Source organism: Anas acuta, chromosome 1 (assembly GCF_963932015.1).
Source record: "Anas acuta chromosome 1, bAnaAcu1.1, whole genome shotgun sequence".
Classification (NCBI taxonomy): domain Eukaryota; kingdom Metazoa; phylum Chordata; class Aves; order Anseriformes; family Anatidae; genus Anas; species Anas acuta.
The window spans coordinates 51,638,133-51,655,650 of record NC_088979.1 but is presented as its reverse complement, the minus strand read 5'-3'; the positions used below and the strand labels follow the sequence as shown (position 1 = coordinate 51,655,650).

At 34.7% G+C, this 17,518-nt stretch overlaps 1 protein-coding gene across 3 annotated transcripts in view; it reads right to left on the bottom strand.

The window, feature by feature from the left end:
• GPC5 (glypican 5) overlaps positions 1–17,518 on the bottom strand; it is a 730,379-nt gene that overhangs the window by 352,732 nt on the left and 360,129 nt on the right. The window contains exon 7 of one of the 3 annotated variants that reach the window (XM_068676966.1): positions 14,701–17,021. The exons of the other annotated variants lie outside the window; for them this stretch is intronic. Within the exon in view, the coding sequence (XP_068533067.1) occupies positions 16,995–17,021 (27 nt within the window). The 3' untranslated portion in view covers positions 14,701–16,994. Of the gene's footprint in view, positions 1–14,700; positions 17,022–17,518 lie in introns of those variants that run through there. 3 annotated transcript variants of the gene reach the window in all.

Sequence of the window (17,518 nt, the reverse complement as noted above, 5' to 3'; positions counted from 1 at the left end):
TTTAAAGATTTACATGCATAATTTAATTGTATTCTGTAGAATCCACCCAAGGATGTCTGAGAAAGTTGCTTTCTTAGACAGTCCTTCATCTTCACTATCCTGTATAGTGAAGACTGACTGTATCAGTTGGCAAGGGCCTTAAGTTCCAAAGAGTATATTAACATTTAAACATTATGGTTGATCTTATGTTAGTGCTTAGGCTGGCCTCGTGCCTTTTCCCAGTGTGGATACAGCCATCCATCCAGTCCAGCAGGGTGACATTTAGTGTGTCCATGTGAATTGTCATATAATGAAAAGGATATTGACAAGCACAAGACTGAGGCAGTCAGTAATTATCACAGAGCTGTTGACACATAGGATTAGACTGCCCAAAGTTTCTAAGCTCAAATTCATACAAAAGAGAATTTGGTCTTCATTGCAATACTTAGTCTCATTGAGACTATTCCTAAAACATTAAAAGCAAAAGGCTTTTAATGCCTTTTTATAAAGTTTGGTGAAATCAATAAAGTAACTTTATCTGATTACAGAGGCTGGTGAATCAGACTGCAAATGTGTGGAATAGTTATAGTGTGAAACAGTGGAAAAAAAAAAAAAAAGATGTAAATTGAACGGCATAATTGTTTTAAATGCATCCTCTGTAAAAGTGAATGAATGATTTAATATGTGGGACTCAGACTAGAAGTAATTGTCAGAAGTAAAAATCAATAGATTGGAGAGGAATTGCAAAATTTCAGCATGACATACATGTGCAACTGACAGCTGAGAGAAGAGTTGAGTACTGAATTATATTCATTTTGTTTACACAAAATATGAAGAAATACTAGTGATAGCTGGTATTTGCTTTTTCACTTTCAAATAAACTTTTTCCGTTTCAAATTCATCATTTGAGTTCTAAGTAAGTTACAACGCCAACTCAATTTGGAATTCATGGTTCATATTATTCTCAGCACAATACTTCCTAATCATCCATTATTGCCTACAGGCATGAAGCCAAAGAAATCAGCAGAGTAAAATGTATTTATTTATTAATTTTAATCAATGCAGCTAATGCCAGGACCTTTAAACCATCTGCTTCAGTTAAGATAAAAGTATGGACCACTGGTGATGTTACTATTGAAAAAAAAAAAAAAAAAAAAAAACATTTAAAGGAGAAACATATGTTCTGATAGCATTTGCCTCCTGAGTGCAGAGGAAAAAAGGTAAACACTTAAAATACAAAAACAGGCTCTGTGGTTACCGTTCCAGTATTATGAATACTCTGAATTGCCTTCCTTTTTTCTTTTTTGTCTTTTTTTTTTCTTTTTTTCTACAGGTCTGGTAATGCTCAAGGAGGTAAGGGAACAGGAAAAAAAAAAAAAAAAAAAAAAAAAACACTGCAAGCAGGCAAAAACTCTCATAATGTACATGCATGCACATTTCAAAAGAAGCACATGTATTCACAAATTGATGACTGGAACAGCAACCTAATCTGGTTCACTCAGACACACTCAGAATAAAAACAGGCAAGCTTACCATACATAACAAGCTTAGCATAATTGACATTATGGTTTAACATGGATACAAACTTTTAACTTAACCTCTGTCACTGCTACTTTTACTAGTTCCTGGTTTATACACGTTAGGAATCCCAAGTTAAAATGGTTGTAGAAGGCCAGAGGCATGAGTAAAGGGTAGAAGCTGTTTGTTGAGGCGAACGATTACCTTTCTTCATCATTTGGGACTGACCTGTGTCCAGGGACCGCATACAGAGGCAACACAGTGCAATGTGGGCAACTCTCATGAGAGAAATTGTCTTGTCAGCATCTCGGCTACAACTCCTGCCCTTCCTATCCTTTACTGTAACTAAAAAGACTGAAAGCACTTCTTCACTGAGATTGCATTGAGGCATGTCTCTCCACAGAAAACATGAAAAGGAAAACAAAGAAAGAATCTCCTATGGAAAGAGAACTGACTGAAAAATAATCTAAAAAAGATTTGTCTGTGACCTTGTTACTGCTAAGTAAATGAGGACCAAGAACCAATCCCTCCTCTGAGCTTTATATTGCTTTAAGCAAGCTCTGACCCCAAGATGCAATGATTCTTTCATGGGATTTCTTTTTATTTCAGTGTTTAGAATAACATGAGTGAGCTGTGCCAGTTCATCATCTGTGCTTTTTCTATATTAAAGAATGAATATTTGTGGCAACTTCTCAGTTGCAGTATGAGTATGTGGTGGTGTCTGATGCTCTAAAGCCTGCTGAAAGTCTACTGAAGGTCTGCAGAGATGCAAGGAAAGGAACCAGACTTACATGAGTAGCAGGTAGCAGTACAGCCTAAAAAAAAAAAAAAAAAGCACTCTCTAGAGTGTAGTAATCTTGAACTACAAATTGGAGAAAGGCTGTTGTAAAACATACATTCGTGCAAATGGCATTTACACACATGTATTTGTTATGATTGACAGTCCTCCCAGGAAGCCTTCAAAAAATCACTACAGTGCAGTAAGCAGCTGAGTACAAGATCAATCACTGAGAGGCCATTCATGTGAAATGAATAGAATCTGGTATTCATTAGGCAGCATGCTCTTAAATGGTATATACATCACATACTATTGTATATGTGGTTATTGTTTTGGTTTTTTAAATAAAAAAAAATTTCCATGGATTTCTCTGTTTTTACAGATCATGAATGTTTCATATGAAGAAAACAGTTACTATTTATTCTGTATGAAAACTGAACTGAGATGACTGTACACCCTGTAAGGATTTATTTACGACATCAGCATTGTCTTATCCTTCATTGCACCCAGCAGGCATAGTGTGAAGTGCCTAAGGAAAAAAATCCTAGAAAGGATTTCTGAAGGAAAACGTAAGCGGAATTATAGCTTCTTTTTTTTTTTCTTTTTTTTTTTTTCTTTTGTGTGTGTGGGGGGGGGGGTGAAAAGGGGGTGAAAACTGCTACAGAATATGGTCCTTTCAAAATTAAAAGTATAGGTGTAATGAAATTAATTGGGAGTACATACTTATGCGTGAGATATAAAGTTGGAAACATGTATCTGAAATCTGCCAGCATGTAAAACTAAACAGCATTCAACATGTATATATTACAGAATTATATTGTTTCACCAAAGCATAAAATTTTAAAGGTATCACCCTTTGTGAAGAAAAACAATTTATTTTTTTTTTCATTCAGTCAATTCCTAAGGGTAAAGCAAAGAGACAATAAATAAATAAATAAATAAATAAATAAATAAATAAACATAACTGCTACTTGATTTTCATTTCTGTAGATAATATTAAACTCTTTCTGCTATTCAAATGCAGCATCAATGGCAAGGCCCTCAAGAAAAACTGAGTGACTGGCAGATACAATTCAATGTAGGTAAAGAAAGTACCATCATTAGAGAAAAATAATCTCAACCAAGACTATGTGATGCTCAGGACTCAGTTACAAATCAGAAAGAGGACTTTGAATTAATTTTGAGAAATCTTGAAAATTTGACCTCTCAACAAAGTCAACAAAATTCTGATGATATTTCAGAATAAATCAGATTAAAAACAAAAAAAAAAAAAAAAAAGAGAGAGAGAGATAGGGAAGGTAGGGAAGGTATAGCCGGATAACAAGGATGAAGCAATCGCCACATCAAGAGACGATAAATAAGCTGGCACTCTACAATTTGTGAGGAAAGCAATTGAGCAGATATGTTACTGAGGTGAATTAAGCTGACAAAATAGAAGTGTGACTGAGTGACTGACAAGGCAGAGACATAAAGACTGATGATATGCTGAATGCAAAGATATTATTCACCAAATTCTGCAATATTAAAGTTGTGCAAGTATGCTTTTGACGGTGCTAATAATAGATAATTTCAAAGAGATAAAAGAAAGTAGATCAGGAAGTTCATTTGTGGAACTTTTTGCCATAGGAGACTGTGACAGTGAACAGTATTAGAAGTTTCATAGAGGAATTCAGCAAATTCCTGGATGACCTTAAACGTGTCCATTAACACGTATCAAAAGGGACAGGCAAGAATGTATCTTCTGATACAAGTATTGTGAATGCTAGAAGAATGTAGCAGGAATGGAGCAAAGATGGTGACCAGAATCACATTCTCCTCAAATAGCACCTCCTATTGCCAATATTAGAAATAAAATATTGGACTCTGGATCTATTCATATCACTGGTCTAAATGGAGAGGGTATTTCTGGTGTTCTTAATCATTTGACACTGTAGCAATATACATTTGAAGGGAAAGAACAGAAAATTCTATACATAGGATTAACTAACGCTATATCAGTTGGTGGTAAATTAAAAATAAAAAAAAATAAAAAAAGGAAAGGAGGAGAGTCTTTGCAAGGCAGAAGAATAGGTCTGCTTTAACGCTAGAATAAAGATGATGCTATATTTCCATATATTTTAATATTTAAAAGTTGCTGGTGTAATTTCTAAGTAACATCATATCCTGGCCTAGGAACATAAATGGGTTTGCTATACTGTGCTATACTCCAAATCCATATAGCACCTGATGACGTAGACATCGTTGTGCATAAGCACCTTACTGAGCTTCAGACATTTGAATGATAAGCACATGGGGACACCAATACAGGGCAAATATTTGCATAGAAGATTTAGATAGAACATTTGAATTTAAAATAGATTTTGAACATTTGGATTAAGAACCAAAGCTGGGTGAGAGGGATGAAGACAGATTAGAGAAGAGAAAGTTATCTTTGAGCAATACGCCTTGAGATGCATAACTGTAGTATTTATGAATTCTAGGAATAATTCACACTTGAGATGTTTTTTCTTAAGAAATTTGAAAAAAAAAAAATCTCAGGAATTCATTTTTCGGTCCTTCACATTTTTCCCTCATTTAAATTCATTCAATTTTTAAACTGAACCAAAAAAAAGATACCTAATAAATGTCATTACTGTACAGCTGTCCCAACTGTATTAATTAGCAGGAAAGTTTTTTTAAGAAAGCATTATTCACTTATCACTTTGAACAGCTAAATTACAATTTATAAATTATAAATTTAGTCTGAGTTAAAGACCAAAAGGATTAATGGGATAACAGTTAAGTTGCTTGTAGTTTTTAAACTGTCTAATTCAGTGGTATTCTAACAAGTTTCTGATTAGTCATACTCAAAATAATCACAGTTTGTTTTTCTACATACATGTAATGATTTAATATGACACAACAATGAAGAAAAAAAAAATCTCTGCAAGAGTTCTACCATCTAGAAATAGCTGTCCTGGTACAATAATCAGGAATAAAAAAATTCTTTCCTTCCCCTGCATTGGGAATAATGAAGGTTCATGCAGTCCACAATAAGATTCCCTCCTTTGGATAATTCAGGCATTTGGCTGTAAGGCCAAGCACACTACTGTTGATCCACTAGTAGATATCCTAAGATTTGCTCTTCCCAAATACAATGTGGATGTGTTTCAATCAGATGAAAAGTTTGAAATATGGATGGAAATGTTTAAATCTTTCAGTTTGATGTTGGTCACTATTTTCATACAACAGTAAACATACAGATACTTGCAGATTAAGGTGTAAAACCCAAACCTCTGCAGTCTAAGCCTTCTATCCACTGTGATGGTAACTATAGTACCTGATCAAAGATTTTGTAAGAGTAGAAAATAACCTCTGATATTGACATTAATATTAAAAATACATATAGAGCATGATGCTAATAGAACATGTTCATGACAAAATACTGCTCTACATTCAAGTAAACCTTTCAAATAGGCTGCTGGTTGACAGTATACAATATGCAAGGCAGAAAATATATTTTTGCTTTCGCTAGAACATGTTTGGCTTTTACAAATAATATTTTTCTTAATAAATATCTTATCAGTGACATTACAGTAGTATCAGTGGGGCTGATGACACCTTTTATGGAAAGAAAGAAAAAAATAGACAACAAACGTTTTTGTTTTGTTTTGTTTTGTTTTGTTTTTTTCCAAAATAATCGCAAGGAATGATATTCCATGATAAAGCTTCCATTGTTTGCCTAGGCTGCAAAAAGAAATAGCCACTTAAAACTAAAAGTTTTTGTTTTGAGTAATGTTTTATGAAAAAGATATATGACACAATTTCATTCTGACAGAAATAACACAATGAAATGGTCATCTGTGGGGAAAATGTTTCTGTTAAAATTAATTTCTGTTGTGACCTTAAATTCTAAATATATCTTGGGTCATACAAAGTTTAGGTACCACTGTGATAGCTAGTAGCTGATGCAGAACTTATCACAGAAGTCATATTTATAGTAAGAGTCCTTAGCCTAAAGAAGGAAATTGCTTACTGTGATATTTTATTTTAGTTACAACATAAACCAAACACCAAAACCTTTGCTCTTGCCAAGCATAAAAAGGAACATGGCCAGAAGAAAACATGGTATCTCTTGGTAATGGCTTTATTTTAAAGAGGATGGATACCTAACATCTAGTCTGGTGAAACTCGTTATTATCACAGAATCACAGAATGTCTAGGTTGGAAGAGACCTTAAGGTCATTGAGTCCAACCTCTGACCTAACACTAACAAGTGCTCCACTAAACCATATCGCTAAGTTCAACATCTAAACATCTTTTAAAGACCTCCAGGGATGGTGACTCCAACACTTCCCTGGGCAGCCCATTATATTATATATATATATATATGCATATATTATATATGTATATACATGTATATATATATATATATATATATATATATATATATATATATATATATATATATGCTTAACTTTCTGAATATTTCCATTACAGTCAATATGATAATTTAAATGCTTCCAGGATGAAAAGAGTACATTGAACATTTTTTACCACTGAACAATGAGCAATGAATAGTATAAACATTTTGAACCTGATCCTCAGTAGCTACACAGATTTACAGCCACAAAATAAACAGAGAACTAAAAATTTGTTAAATGCAAAGTATGGAAGAAATGCCACTATTTAATCTCTATGCCACCATTGCTCTCTATGAAAGCAAAAAGAAATAATTTGCATTGATTAATAAGACCATGGATAGATACCACTTTCTGGTAATATTCCATTCGTTTCCATCACACAAGGTAAATATTCCATTAAAATTGAGCTAATAGATTCTACAATTTTCATAATGTAGTCAGATTAAAAAATAAAAATAATTTGTTATTAACAAATAAATAATCATCTTGTAATTTTTCTCAGAGATTCAAATACGTTCAAGCAGCTAACAAGATATGAAAATCAAATAAAAAGGATTTGAAAGTGACATTATTTAAGCATTGAAATACATTAGGCACAGCAACAACACTAGAGATTATAATTTGTTCTGAATTTCTGTCTTTCTAATTTTCTAATTAAGTATATAAACTGGCTTCTACTGACATTTTAAAAAAGCTACTTCTAGAGTCATGCCATGCTTTAAATTATTCCAGTTTGAAAGAATTGATTCATGACCAGTTTATCTGATTTTCTTCCCTGCCAGATGGTTACAAAGATACAGCAATGTTCTGTTTCACCAGCTGTGCTACTGGGTCTGGGAAAATGACTGGATTATTTTATGCATGGCACATGAAGTGGCTTTCAGTAATAAGAGTTCCATAAATCATCTTAATAAATAAATTTAACACTTAGTTTGCAATAGTTATTGTTCTTAAGACTACAGGATAAGAAAAGTATTTCTTGAATTGTGTTAGCACTTATAGGATAACAGGTTCCCTTCTGGGTATCATGAACATGCACTTTGAACAGAGAGTCTCATTTTATTGTGATCAAATGCAGAATGCCAGCAAAGCCTTTATTAGTGATATCCCATGTGGGGTACATATCTGAAATTGAAATATATAAGCTTTGAAAATTCCAGAAGATAATGATATAACAATTGAGTCTGGCTTAAATTCTGCGTTTCAATATGCAATATGAGGAAAAACTTAATCTGGCATCAGTCTTCCCAAAGTCCCCCCATAACACTTTCCTTGTCAAATTAAATCTCATTGAGAAGAGCAGTGCTATGAAATTATTATTATTATTATTAATTTATTATTATATAATTATTAATAATAATAATAATATTATTAATAATAATAATAATAATAATAATAATAATAATAATAATAATAATAATAATATACTTATATATATTTAAATTATTTTTTTTTCTTTTCTGTTTTCATCACATATTTCTTCATAATAATTTTAAGATGAATACAGGAAAAACAAAAACAAGAACTGTAACTTAAAGAAAACATCACTTCAGCATTTTCCCTCTATCATTCTCTATGCAAGCACTCTTTAAAAGCTCCAAATTTATCCATAACACTGACATCAAATGTGCAACCTACAAACAAGTGCTCAGTGAGCATCCAATTCATTCAGTAGGATTTATTTTTTCTCATTTTAATATGCATATATTTAAAATTATGCATATAAACATGCACATATGCTCCTTCTTTTGGCCTAATACATTAAATGGGTATCTTAGTCATGCCTGTACATCTGCAGTGATTGCCTTTGTTGTACAATTCAAAACGACTAAGTAAAAATCTAGGCAGATGAAGAAGTCCACAAGCGTGGGAAAAAGATCAGCTAGTTAGACTGTTTTAGACACTTTATTCATTCAAAACATTAAAGAGAGTGTCTGATTTTTCTAAAGCCATATATAACAGAGCATCTCCCTGGCATGAAGGTAAACTGGCAATAATCACGAAATTAGTACTCTAATCAGAACAGCGAGCTGCACCCATGGAAATTCGCTCCTGAGAATTTCAAAAACAGACAAAGTTCGTTTATTAAAAGCCCTTGGTGGCACCTACTGCAAAGGAACTACAGCAGCCTCTGAAGCCAAAACCTTCTACTCACATTGTGAAAGGAAAAAAGACAAAGTATCTTTAAGCCCAATGTTATCATTAAAGTTAGTAAACAATGCTGTTCTTTATAAATAAAGTGCTATGTAAAATCTTAAATAAGCTGAGAGAAAGTGCAAAAAATCTTGATGTAGATCCATTAACATAAAACCAAGTCACATAATCGCCACAAATATTATGTTGATGAGGTGTGATTAGCATGCTAGGTGACCTGATTTTATTTTAATTATTGTCCTTTAATATCTAAAAAATAAAAATAAATAAATAAATAAATAAATAAAGAAAGAAAGAAAGAAAGAAGGGCAGCAACTGAAAAAAAAAAAAAAAAAAAACTTTTATGTTGACTTTATGTTGACTTCTCTACCTTCAAGCTAAAATCAGCAGAGTATGTAACAAACTAAGACCAGAGATGAATGCTAAAGGTATAAAAGTATAAATATGGCAACATATCAGTAGATTCTGTTGTTTCTGTTCCTTCAAAAGATAAATGAATAGTAAGAAGGAGCTGGAAGTGACAAAAGCAACAGACAAAAGGTACTCATAGAATCATAGCCAACCCCCATACCACGGGCAGGGACACCTCCCACTAGACCAGGTTGCCCAAAGCCCCATCCAGCCTGGCCTTGAACATCTCCAGGGATGGGTCACCCACAGTTTTTCTGGGCAACCTGTTCCAGTGCCTCACCACCCTTTGAGAAAAGAATTTATTTCTAACATCTAATCTAAGTCTATTCTCTGTTAGTTTAAAGCCATTACCCCTTGTCCTGTTGCTACACTCTCTGAGAAAGAGTCCCTCCTCAGCTTTCCTGTAGGCTTCCATTAGGTACTGAAAGGCTGCTATAAGATCTCCCTGGAGCCTTCTGTTCTCCAGGCTGAACATCCCCAGCTCTCGCTTGTCTTCATAAGAGAGGTGCTCCAGCCCCTTGATCATTTTTGTGGCCCTCCTCTGGACTTGTTCTAATACCTCCATGTCCTTCTCATGCTGGGGTCCCAGAGCTGAACACAGAACTTCAGGTGGGGCCTCATAAGAGTAGAGGGGGAGAAACACCTACCTTGGCCTGCTGGCCATGCTTCCTTTGATGCTGCCCAGGATATGTTTGGTTTTCTGGGCTGCTGAGACAGTCAAGCTTCTTACCAACCAACACCCCCAGGTTCTTCTCCTCAGGGCTGCTGTTATGCATTCTCTGTCCAGCCTGCATCTGTGCTTCGGATTGCCCTGACCAAAATGCTGGACCTTGCACTTGGTCTTGTTTAACATTATGAGGTTCACACAGGCCCACCTCTCAAGCCACCCTCTGGATGGCATACCTTCCGTTCAGTGTGTTGACTACACCACACAGCTTGGTGTCATCAACAAACTTGCTGAGGGTGCACTCAATCCCACTGTCCCTGTCACTGACAAAAATGTTAAACAGTGCTGGTCCCGATACCAACCCCTGAGGAACATTATTCAATCCTCCTTGAGGATTTTCACCTGTATTTTGAGCCATAGACCACACTCTTTAAGTGCAACCATCCAGCCAATTTCTTAGCCACCAAGTGGTCCATCCATCAAAGGAGAGGAAACACCTTGGGACATACATAGAGGTATTTCCTATTACTATTAACTTTGGAAGTCTCAGAAGATCTGTCTCAAATTGTCAGAACTTCCACTAAGGGGATGTCTCCAGTGGTGGAGTGGCTGCAGTTCAATGTAGGGGACAGTGAGATGCACAGCTAACCTCTTGTGAATTCAGTGACAAAACAACATAGGAGGAGCACATGGGAGGTCTAATTACAGAGCCTGAACCATTTCATCAGATTCCCGGTCTGGCCATTTGCTGAGAAAAAGCCCTGGATGGCTCCAAGCACCAGGACAGTTCTTGACACCATTTATTTGTTACTGAGGTTACTGAGGAGCTTGTCAGGCAGTTTGGCACACATTTGTGATATCAAAACACAGAGTAGTAATGAAATGTTAAGCATAAAAATATGCTCTGAGGTACATTCTCCCATTGAAACTACTTGAACTAATAAGAATGAGCAGTGCTAGAAACCACTGAAAAAGTTACAATTATTGAGTGACAGTTACTTTAGGATGTTGCACAGGTTTTCCAACTAGTAGTTTCAGATGCATATTTGTATGCAAAGATAAAAGCGCATCCACGTGTCATATATAATCATTATTAAGAAATGGCATTATTTGCTATCTTGACAGTTGAAACTTGTAACTCATTTTTCAAACCCTTAAATAATTTTGACCTATACATTATCAAATACGTAAGTGGAAGTGTACAGAGATGTTTTATTTATGTTATTTTATCTCCTCAGCACATCCCACAGAAATTTAGGTTATACTGATACTACATCACTTCTGATTTCCTGGAGCACTTCTGATTTCCTGGACTTAGGTGTTAACACCAGCCATATTGTCTCCATCCTTAAGGATGAAAAGGGATGATACCCAATGCTGAGATCAGACAAAGGAAAATCTTTTATTGGAAATGAAATGCAGACATCCCATACAGACTGACTCAAGCCATGCTCAAGGTTCTTAGTTGGGATCATCTGTTGACAAAGGTACGTCCTGCCTCAGCTTGCCCCAGCATATAACATAGCCATGTCTTTAATTTTATTCTGTTTTTAGACATAAGCTCCTGTTTGTGCATTGTAACAATACACTCAGACTTGGTTTCACTGTAATACATTTGTGTTTATAGCCTTCTGCATGCTGATATTCCAGCAAGGTATATTCAGAAGTTATATTGAACATGTATTTACTTTAACATCCTAACTACTTTTTCCAGATACTCTTCTTGAAACTGCATATATATTCAGTTTCAAGAGAGAATAGTTTCCATATTTCATTGGCAGATTGCAAATTTAATCTTTGTGATATGTGGATTTTGTTCAGGGATCTGCCAAGGAACCATGCATCAGGATTTTATATTCATATATTTCAGCTCATTTTAAACTTCAAATAATGCCTATGATTAAAAGACTGAACTTCTGACAATATGTCTCTGATTGTACATTCGTTCCTTGGGGTTCTCTAGGGCTATAAAGTATAGCTCAATAAAAAGCTTAATATAAATGTATGTTGCTCATCATTTAGAAAAACAGAAAGTTTAAAATCTTACAAAATCTAAAAAGTTCTTTTTACCAGTACCCCCAACTTTTTCTGTACTAAACTAAGATTATTTTTCTTATTTTACCACTAGTATTTTCAAAGACATAGAAGAGCTGATCTGGTCTGTTAATTCAATTTATGCAGAAAACTGCCTTGTGCAACAGATAGACTCCTGTGAATTTCAATATATTTAGTTTGCTGTACTACCAGAAGACTAACAACGTTATGCTGATACTTCAAAGAGCAATCAGTCAGTGCTCTGAGTGAGCAGGAGGTGAGCTCTGGAACCCTTCCCCAGCTGCATCACCGCTTCTGTGCTTTAAAATTAAAGAAGGCTTCTTACTGCTTATCTTGACCAAATGTTGAAACTAAAATATAAAATGCAAAATGGGAACTGAAATCCATTCTGGTTGCAGTAAAGGGAGGAGAAAAATACAGCAGATTCTTTATTGAGGTTCTCCTACTTACATCTTTTTGCTCTGAAGTATGTAATCAATCTCTATCATATTTACCCATGTGACTGATTTTGTAATGGAATCACTACCACTTAAAGGCACTAGACAGAATTACTATGCATTTTCTGCTGGCTTCTGCATTAGTTATAATATCTGGTCTTCATTTTATTTTTCCTTTTTGCATATTTATTTTAGCTTGTTTCTGACCACTGCCACAACTATTCCTAATTGCACTCAATACTTTGCATGTACTTGAGGTTGGATTTTAATTATTTAACAATAATTTACCTCTCAAATGCTCATAATTTGCAAGGTTGCTGCACAGCACATTGTATATGGGAATATGCATATAGGAGTATAATAATACACTTTAAAGCATTTTCTTCATGTTGCATTCTAAATCTTACTCCCTTTGACACCTTTGCTGTGTTATTCTTGATTCGAGGAAAGGGATAGGTCTATCGTTACTACAATTTGTGTTGACTTTCTTTTATTCCCTGAAGGTTAGTTGAAACAGCTGATTTTTAAATAGCTTTTATAAAGTAAAATAAAGGCTTTTATAAAGCAGCTTTTACAACCATTTAGCTTATTCTACTTTATTAGCAAAACTGAAAACTGCAAGGATCAAATTTCAGCATGACTAAAATTTCTGATGCCAAAACATAGAGAGATCGGAAATAAAAAAACAGAGCTTGTTAGATCAAATAATTCCAATGCACATTTCCAAAACTATAAATTATAAAGCCACAGTAAATACTACAGTCTTCCTAGCTAATACTTGTTCTCACAGCTTTTGGCACTGGCAACAGAAGCATATAAATCCTAGCTAGATCTCTTTCTCCCATACAGGAGGAAACCATTACCCTCACACCCTACACTCTCCCATTCCGTCACTAGGCCCAAACCAGTTGATAGTCCTCTAGTAGGATGTTAACCCCACACCACCAGTTTTTCCTGCCAGCCCTTCAAAGAGGTACCCTCTCCATCCATTTAACTTCCTGACATTCTTTCTACTGAGAGCTGTAATCACCTATGGGCAGGGATGTAATTCTACAGCCAGAAGCTAGCACCTCTATAAAGGCAGTTATTACTCTGAGACTGTTGAGCTTCAGAGATTTAGATATAGGACCTTCACAAAGGCAATCATTAATAACTGGTATCTCCATTATCTAAGGCATCCACCCTGCAACTCAGGTGAGCTTCTCAACATGGGCTATGAAATCTTACAAATATGTTTCCTGTAATACCTTTTTCAGGGCTTAAGCAGTCTGAGAAGTCTGTAGGGAGGCTGAACCATCAGATTTGATAAAAGATTTATAAGTCAGTGGTACCATAGTTCCTCCTATTTCACAGAATTTTAAAATTTAATCAGGATACTGATATGGAGAATCATGACTGGACCAGAATAATCCAATCCTGACTAGTGAAAGTAACAGTTTCTAAGCGTTTTGGGAAGGAATTGTATTTGCATACATGTATTTCATCTTTTCTCCAAAGATATGAGAGCTTGACATTTTCTGTCCTGGAAGAGCAAAAGAGGATTTTTTCAAAAGAACTGTTCTTTTAATGCCTGTCTGACAGCACATACCTAATAATTTTTAAAGGCACTAGTGATTTTTAAGCAAATTTGATACAGGTACTGTAGTCCAGTATTCTGTGGAAGACTGGAAATCAATGACTAACAGCCATTTCAAAAGGCAGAAAGGAGAGTTTAGTTGTGTTTGGCCATGGTCAGCTAACAAGTTGTGACTTAACAGAAGTGAAATAAAGGAAGTGGGAGTGTTCAAAGGACATGTCTGCAATATCCACTATGAATGGGCTTGTGATGATAATGGATTACAACTATGCCTATTTTAATGATAAAAAGTTCTTAAACAGTAAATGAAATGCCTAGAAATAATCAAAAACTTTTTCCAGCCTAATGAACAAATATGATAATTAATTTTATTAGTTCAATAATGCTCACTTCAAATTAGAAATTACAAATTTCTTTAACTCTGTTAATTGTTTTCTTTTTCCATTAAATTTAATGTCTAATAGCTGTATAAGACCTAGAAAATGTGAAGTGAATGCATTAGTATTCTTTGAGAATGGACATTAAGTTCTACAAGTCCAGAAAGAAAAGAAAAAGAAATAAATGTTCAAGCAATTGTTGGAGTCTAGAAAGATGAGAAATCAAAAAGAAAATGCGCAGAAGCTGGTATTAGAGTAATATATATATATATATTTTAATTAGTAATCTGGTTTACTACTGAAATGCTATTTTCTCTTGAACAAATATAATAGTACTCCGACTAGAAAAGTCTCAGAGAGTTTTATTATGCATGGATGCCACCTACTGGAAATCAATGAAAGAAGAAAATCTTATCAGTGCTCAAATACTTAAAAGAAAATGAGTGAATTACTGTCATATATAACGTCTATACTCATAATCCTGGAGTAAAAATACAGGCACACTTGGTGCCAAAATTAAAAATACAATACTATCTAGGTCAGTAACCCAAGGCAGTGCTAGGTGCTGATATATATAGGCTATATATCATACCAAAGCAAAGTAATCTGTCAATTCCCAACTTCGAACTCTAAACTAAATGACAAAAATGATCATCATTGCTTACAGGATTCTGAAGTGTTAATTGCTTTTGTGCAAGGTAAAATGTTAAAAAAAATACACAACCACAGGAGACATTTAATTATAGCCTTAGGCCAGGAACAAAGATAATTTCTGTGGTAAGAATTGAAATAGACCTTCCAAACATATTTGGTCAAAAACATATGAGAATTCCTAACAAAACAAAACAAAACAAAAATGGGGCAACAGACCGTGTAAAATGAAGTCACAATATTATGTAAGAAGAGTTAGTAGGGCCTCCGGTGTATCCCTAATGAGGAACTTGAGCAAAATACAAATTCCCTTGAATATTATTTATGGACTTGAACAGCAGCTAGTATAGACACTTAATCAACAATTTATGTTCTAAAGCAGAATGGGTCGTACTCCTATTCAGACTATTAACATCCTTTGTTCTTTTTTCCTCTCACAAATATATTGGTTTAGTTTTTGTTTTGTTGTTTTGGTTTGTGTGTGTGAGTGTGTTTTAATCACAAACACACACATATACACATTCTAGACGTAAATACTTTGTGACAGTTCAAAGGGCCTGTGAAGTCAAACTCCACACATCCTAATGATATAGTTCAGTTCCTACTGTCACTCAGATCCTGCCTAGCAAACACCAGAACACTTTTTAAGTACAAGCTAAAGTGTGAAAGCACAAATTACAAATGATATAAAATGACAGATATTCTTAAAGGCAGTCAGTTTGAAGTCACTACTGCTCCTAAAATACCATTTTATTTTTTGGGGGTATTGCAATCTTTTTAACAAAAATAAAAAACAAATGTTGTGCTTGGTTCTTAGTATCTCTACTGCTCTGGTCTCTTCAACATATCTAGTCTCCTCAACACATCTGTATATGTTACAAATCACAGAATCACAGAATCACAGAATTTCTAGTTTGGAAGAGACCTCTAGATCATCGAGTCCAACCTCTGACCTAACACTAACAAGTCCTCCACTAAACCATATCCCTAAGCTCTACATCTAAACGTCTTTTAAAGACCTCCAGGGATGGTGACTCCACCACTTCCTAACTTATACAAATGAAATGCTTCAAAAAGAATTAGAAATGGATAGAAGACATGGAAGAAATGGAATAAGAATAGAAAGAAGAAGAGAGGAATTTGGCCAAGTAGTCTTGCTATAATAGCTTTACTGAAACAAAACACAAACAAACAATATTTATATATATATAAAACAAACTAAATAGAATGTGACAAGAACAAATCCTGTATTGGATGTTGAATCTACTAAAAATAGTTGTGTTTTTGTTTTTGTTTTTTAATAATGCTCTATAAATGATAACATATATTGACTATATGTCAGTTCCTTTCCAGATTCATCTACAGACCTTTATCAGTTTGATACAGTATATATCTCAAGAAATAAACCCTATTACAAAGAAAAGTGTTGTTCCCTTGTAAAATGCCAATATTTTTGCACTGCTGTTGGCAAACACAAAAGCAAAGAGTAAGGGAAAGATTTGGACAGTGATAGTATCCTGCTAAGTTGTAAACACATTCTAGTAGTTCTTGCATAGGAAAAAGAATCGTGAAGGGCTATGTAGGTAAGATACATGCTGAACAGAAATTGTAAAAACAGTAAGTCTGGTCCTAAAACTATGCAGAATATACTTTACAGTTACTAACTGATCTCATATATGCAGTGACAGTATATTCCCATCAAGATAAGAGAACATGGAAGCAGTTTCCATAATCTTAGCATAGTTATAGCAATATTGAAATTCCTTAAAGCAAGCAGAGTGATTTTGTCTCCATGGCTGCATTCTCTGTGCACCAGTTTTCACTGATCTTGGAAGAAGGAATTTTAGACACAAGTACAGAAAAGTCAAACGCCATGTCTCCTTATATAACATTTTCAAGTACTACAGATGAGCAGAACAGGTCTGACAAAGTACAACTAGCACTGAACATAGGGGATGATCTGAGGCATAAAGTAAGGTCACTGTAGTTCAGGAAATCCAAGCAAACAAATAGATCTGAAAAAAAAAAGGGGAAAACAAAATTTCAGGAAAATCAATACATGCAATTGTCAGAATGGAAGAAAGCCTTACTACTCCCTTCTCTCAAACCTCACACAACATGAAAAAATCTAAACTTCCCCACTTACCAAACACTTTCATGTCCTTGGATTTTATAAACTGTATGTAAGATAAGGAGGAGTCATGCCTGACCAACCTGATAAGTTTCTATAATCAAATCACCAGCCTGATGGATGAGCAAGCAATATCATCTTCCTGGACTTCAGTAAGGCCTTTGACACCGTTCCCCATAAGATCTTCATACACAAGCTGTTGGAATATGGGCTGGATGAGCAGACAGCTTTGCCTAATGCAGCCAAATGTACATTTAAATACATATATATATATATATATATATATATGGAGTTCTGCAAAAGAAATAGAGGTCCAGTTAAAATGAAGGTCCCTGTACCTCCAGCAGAACTGATACTGAGTTGGGTAACTGAGCTCTGTAC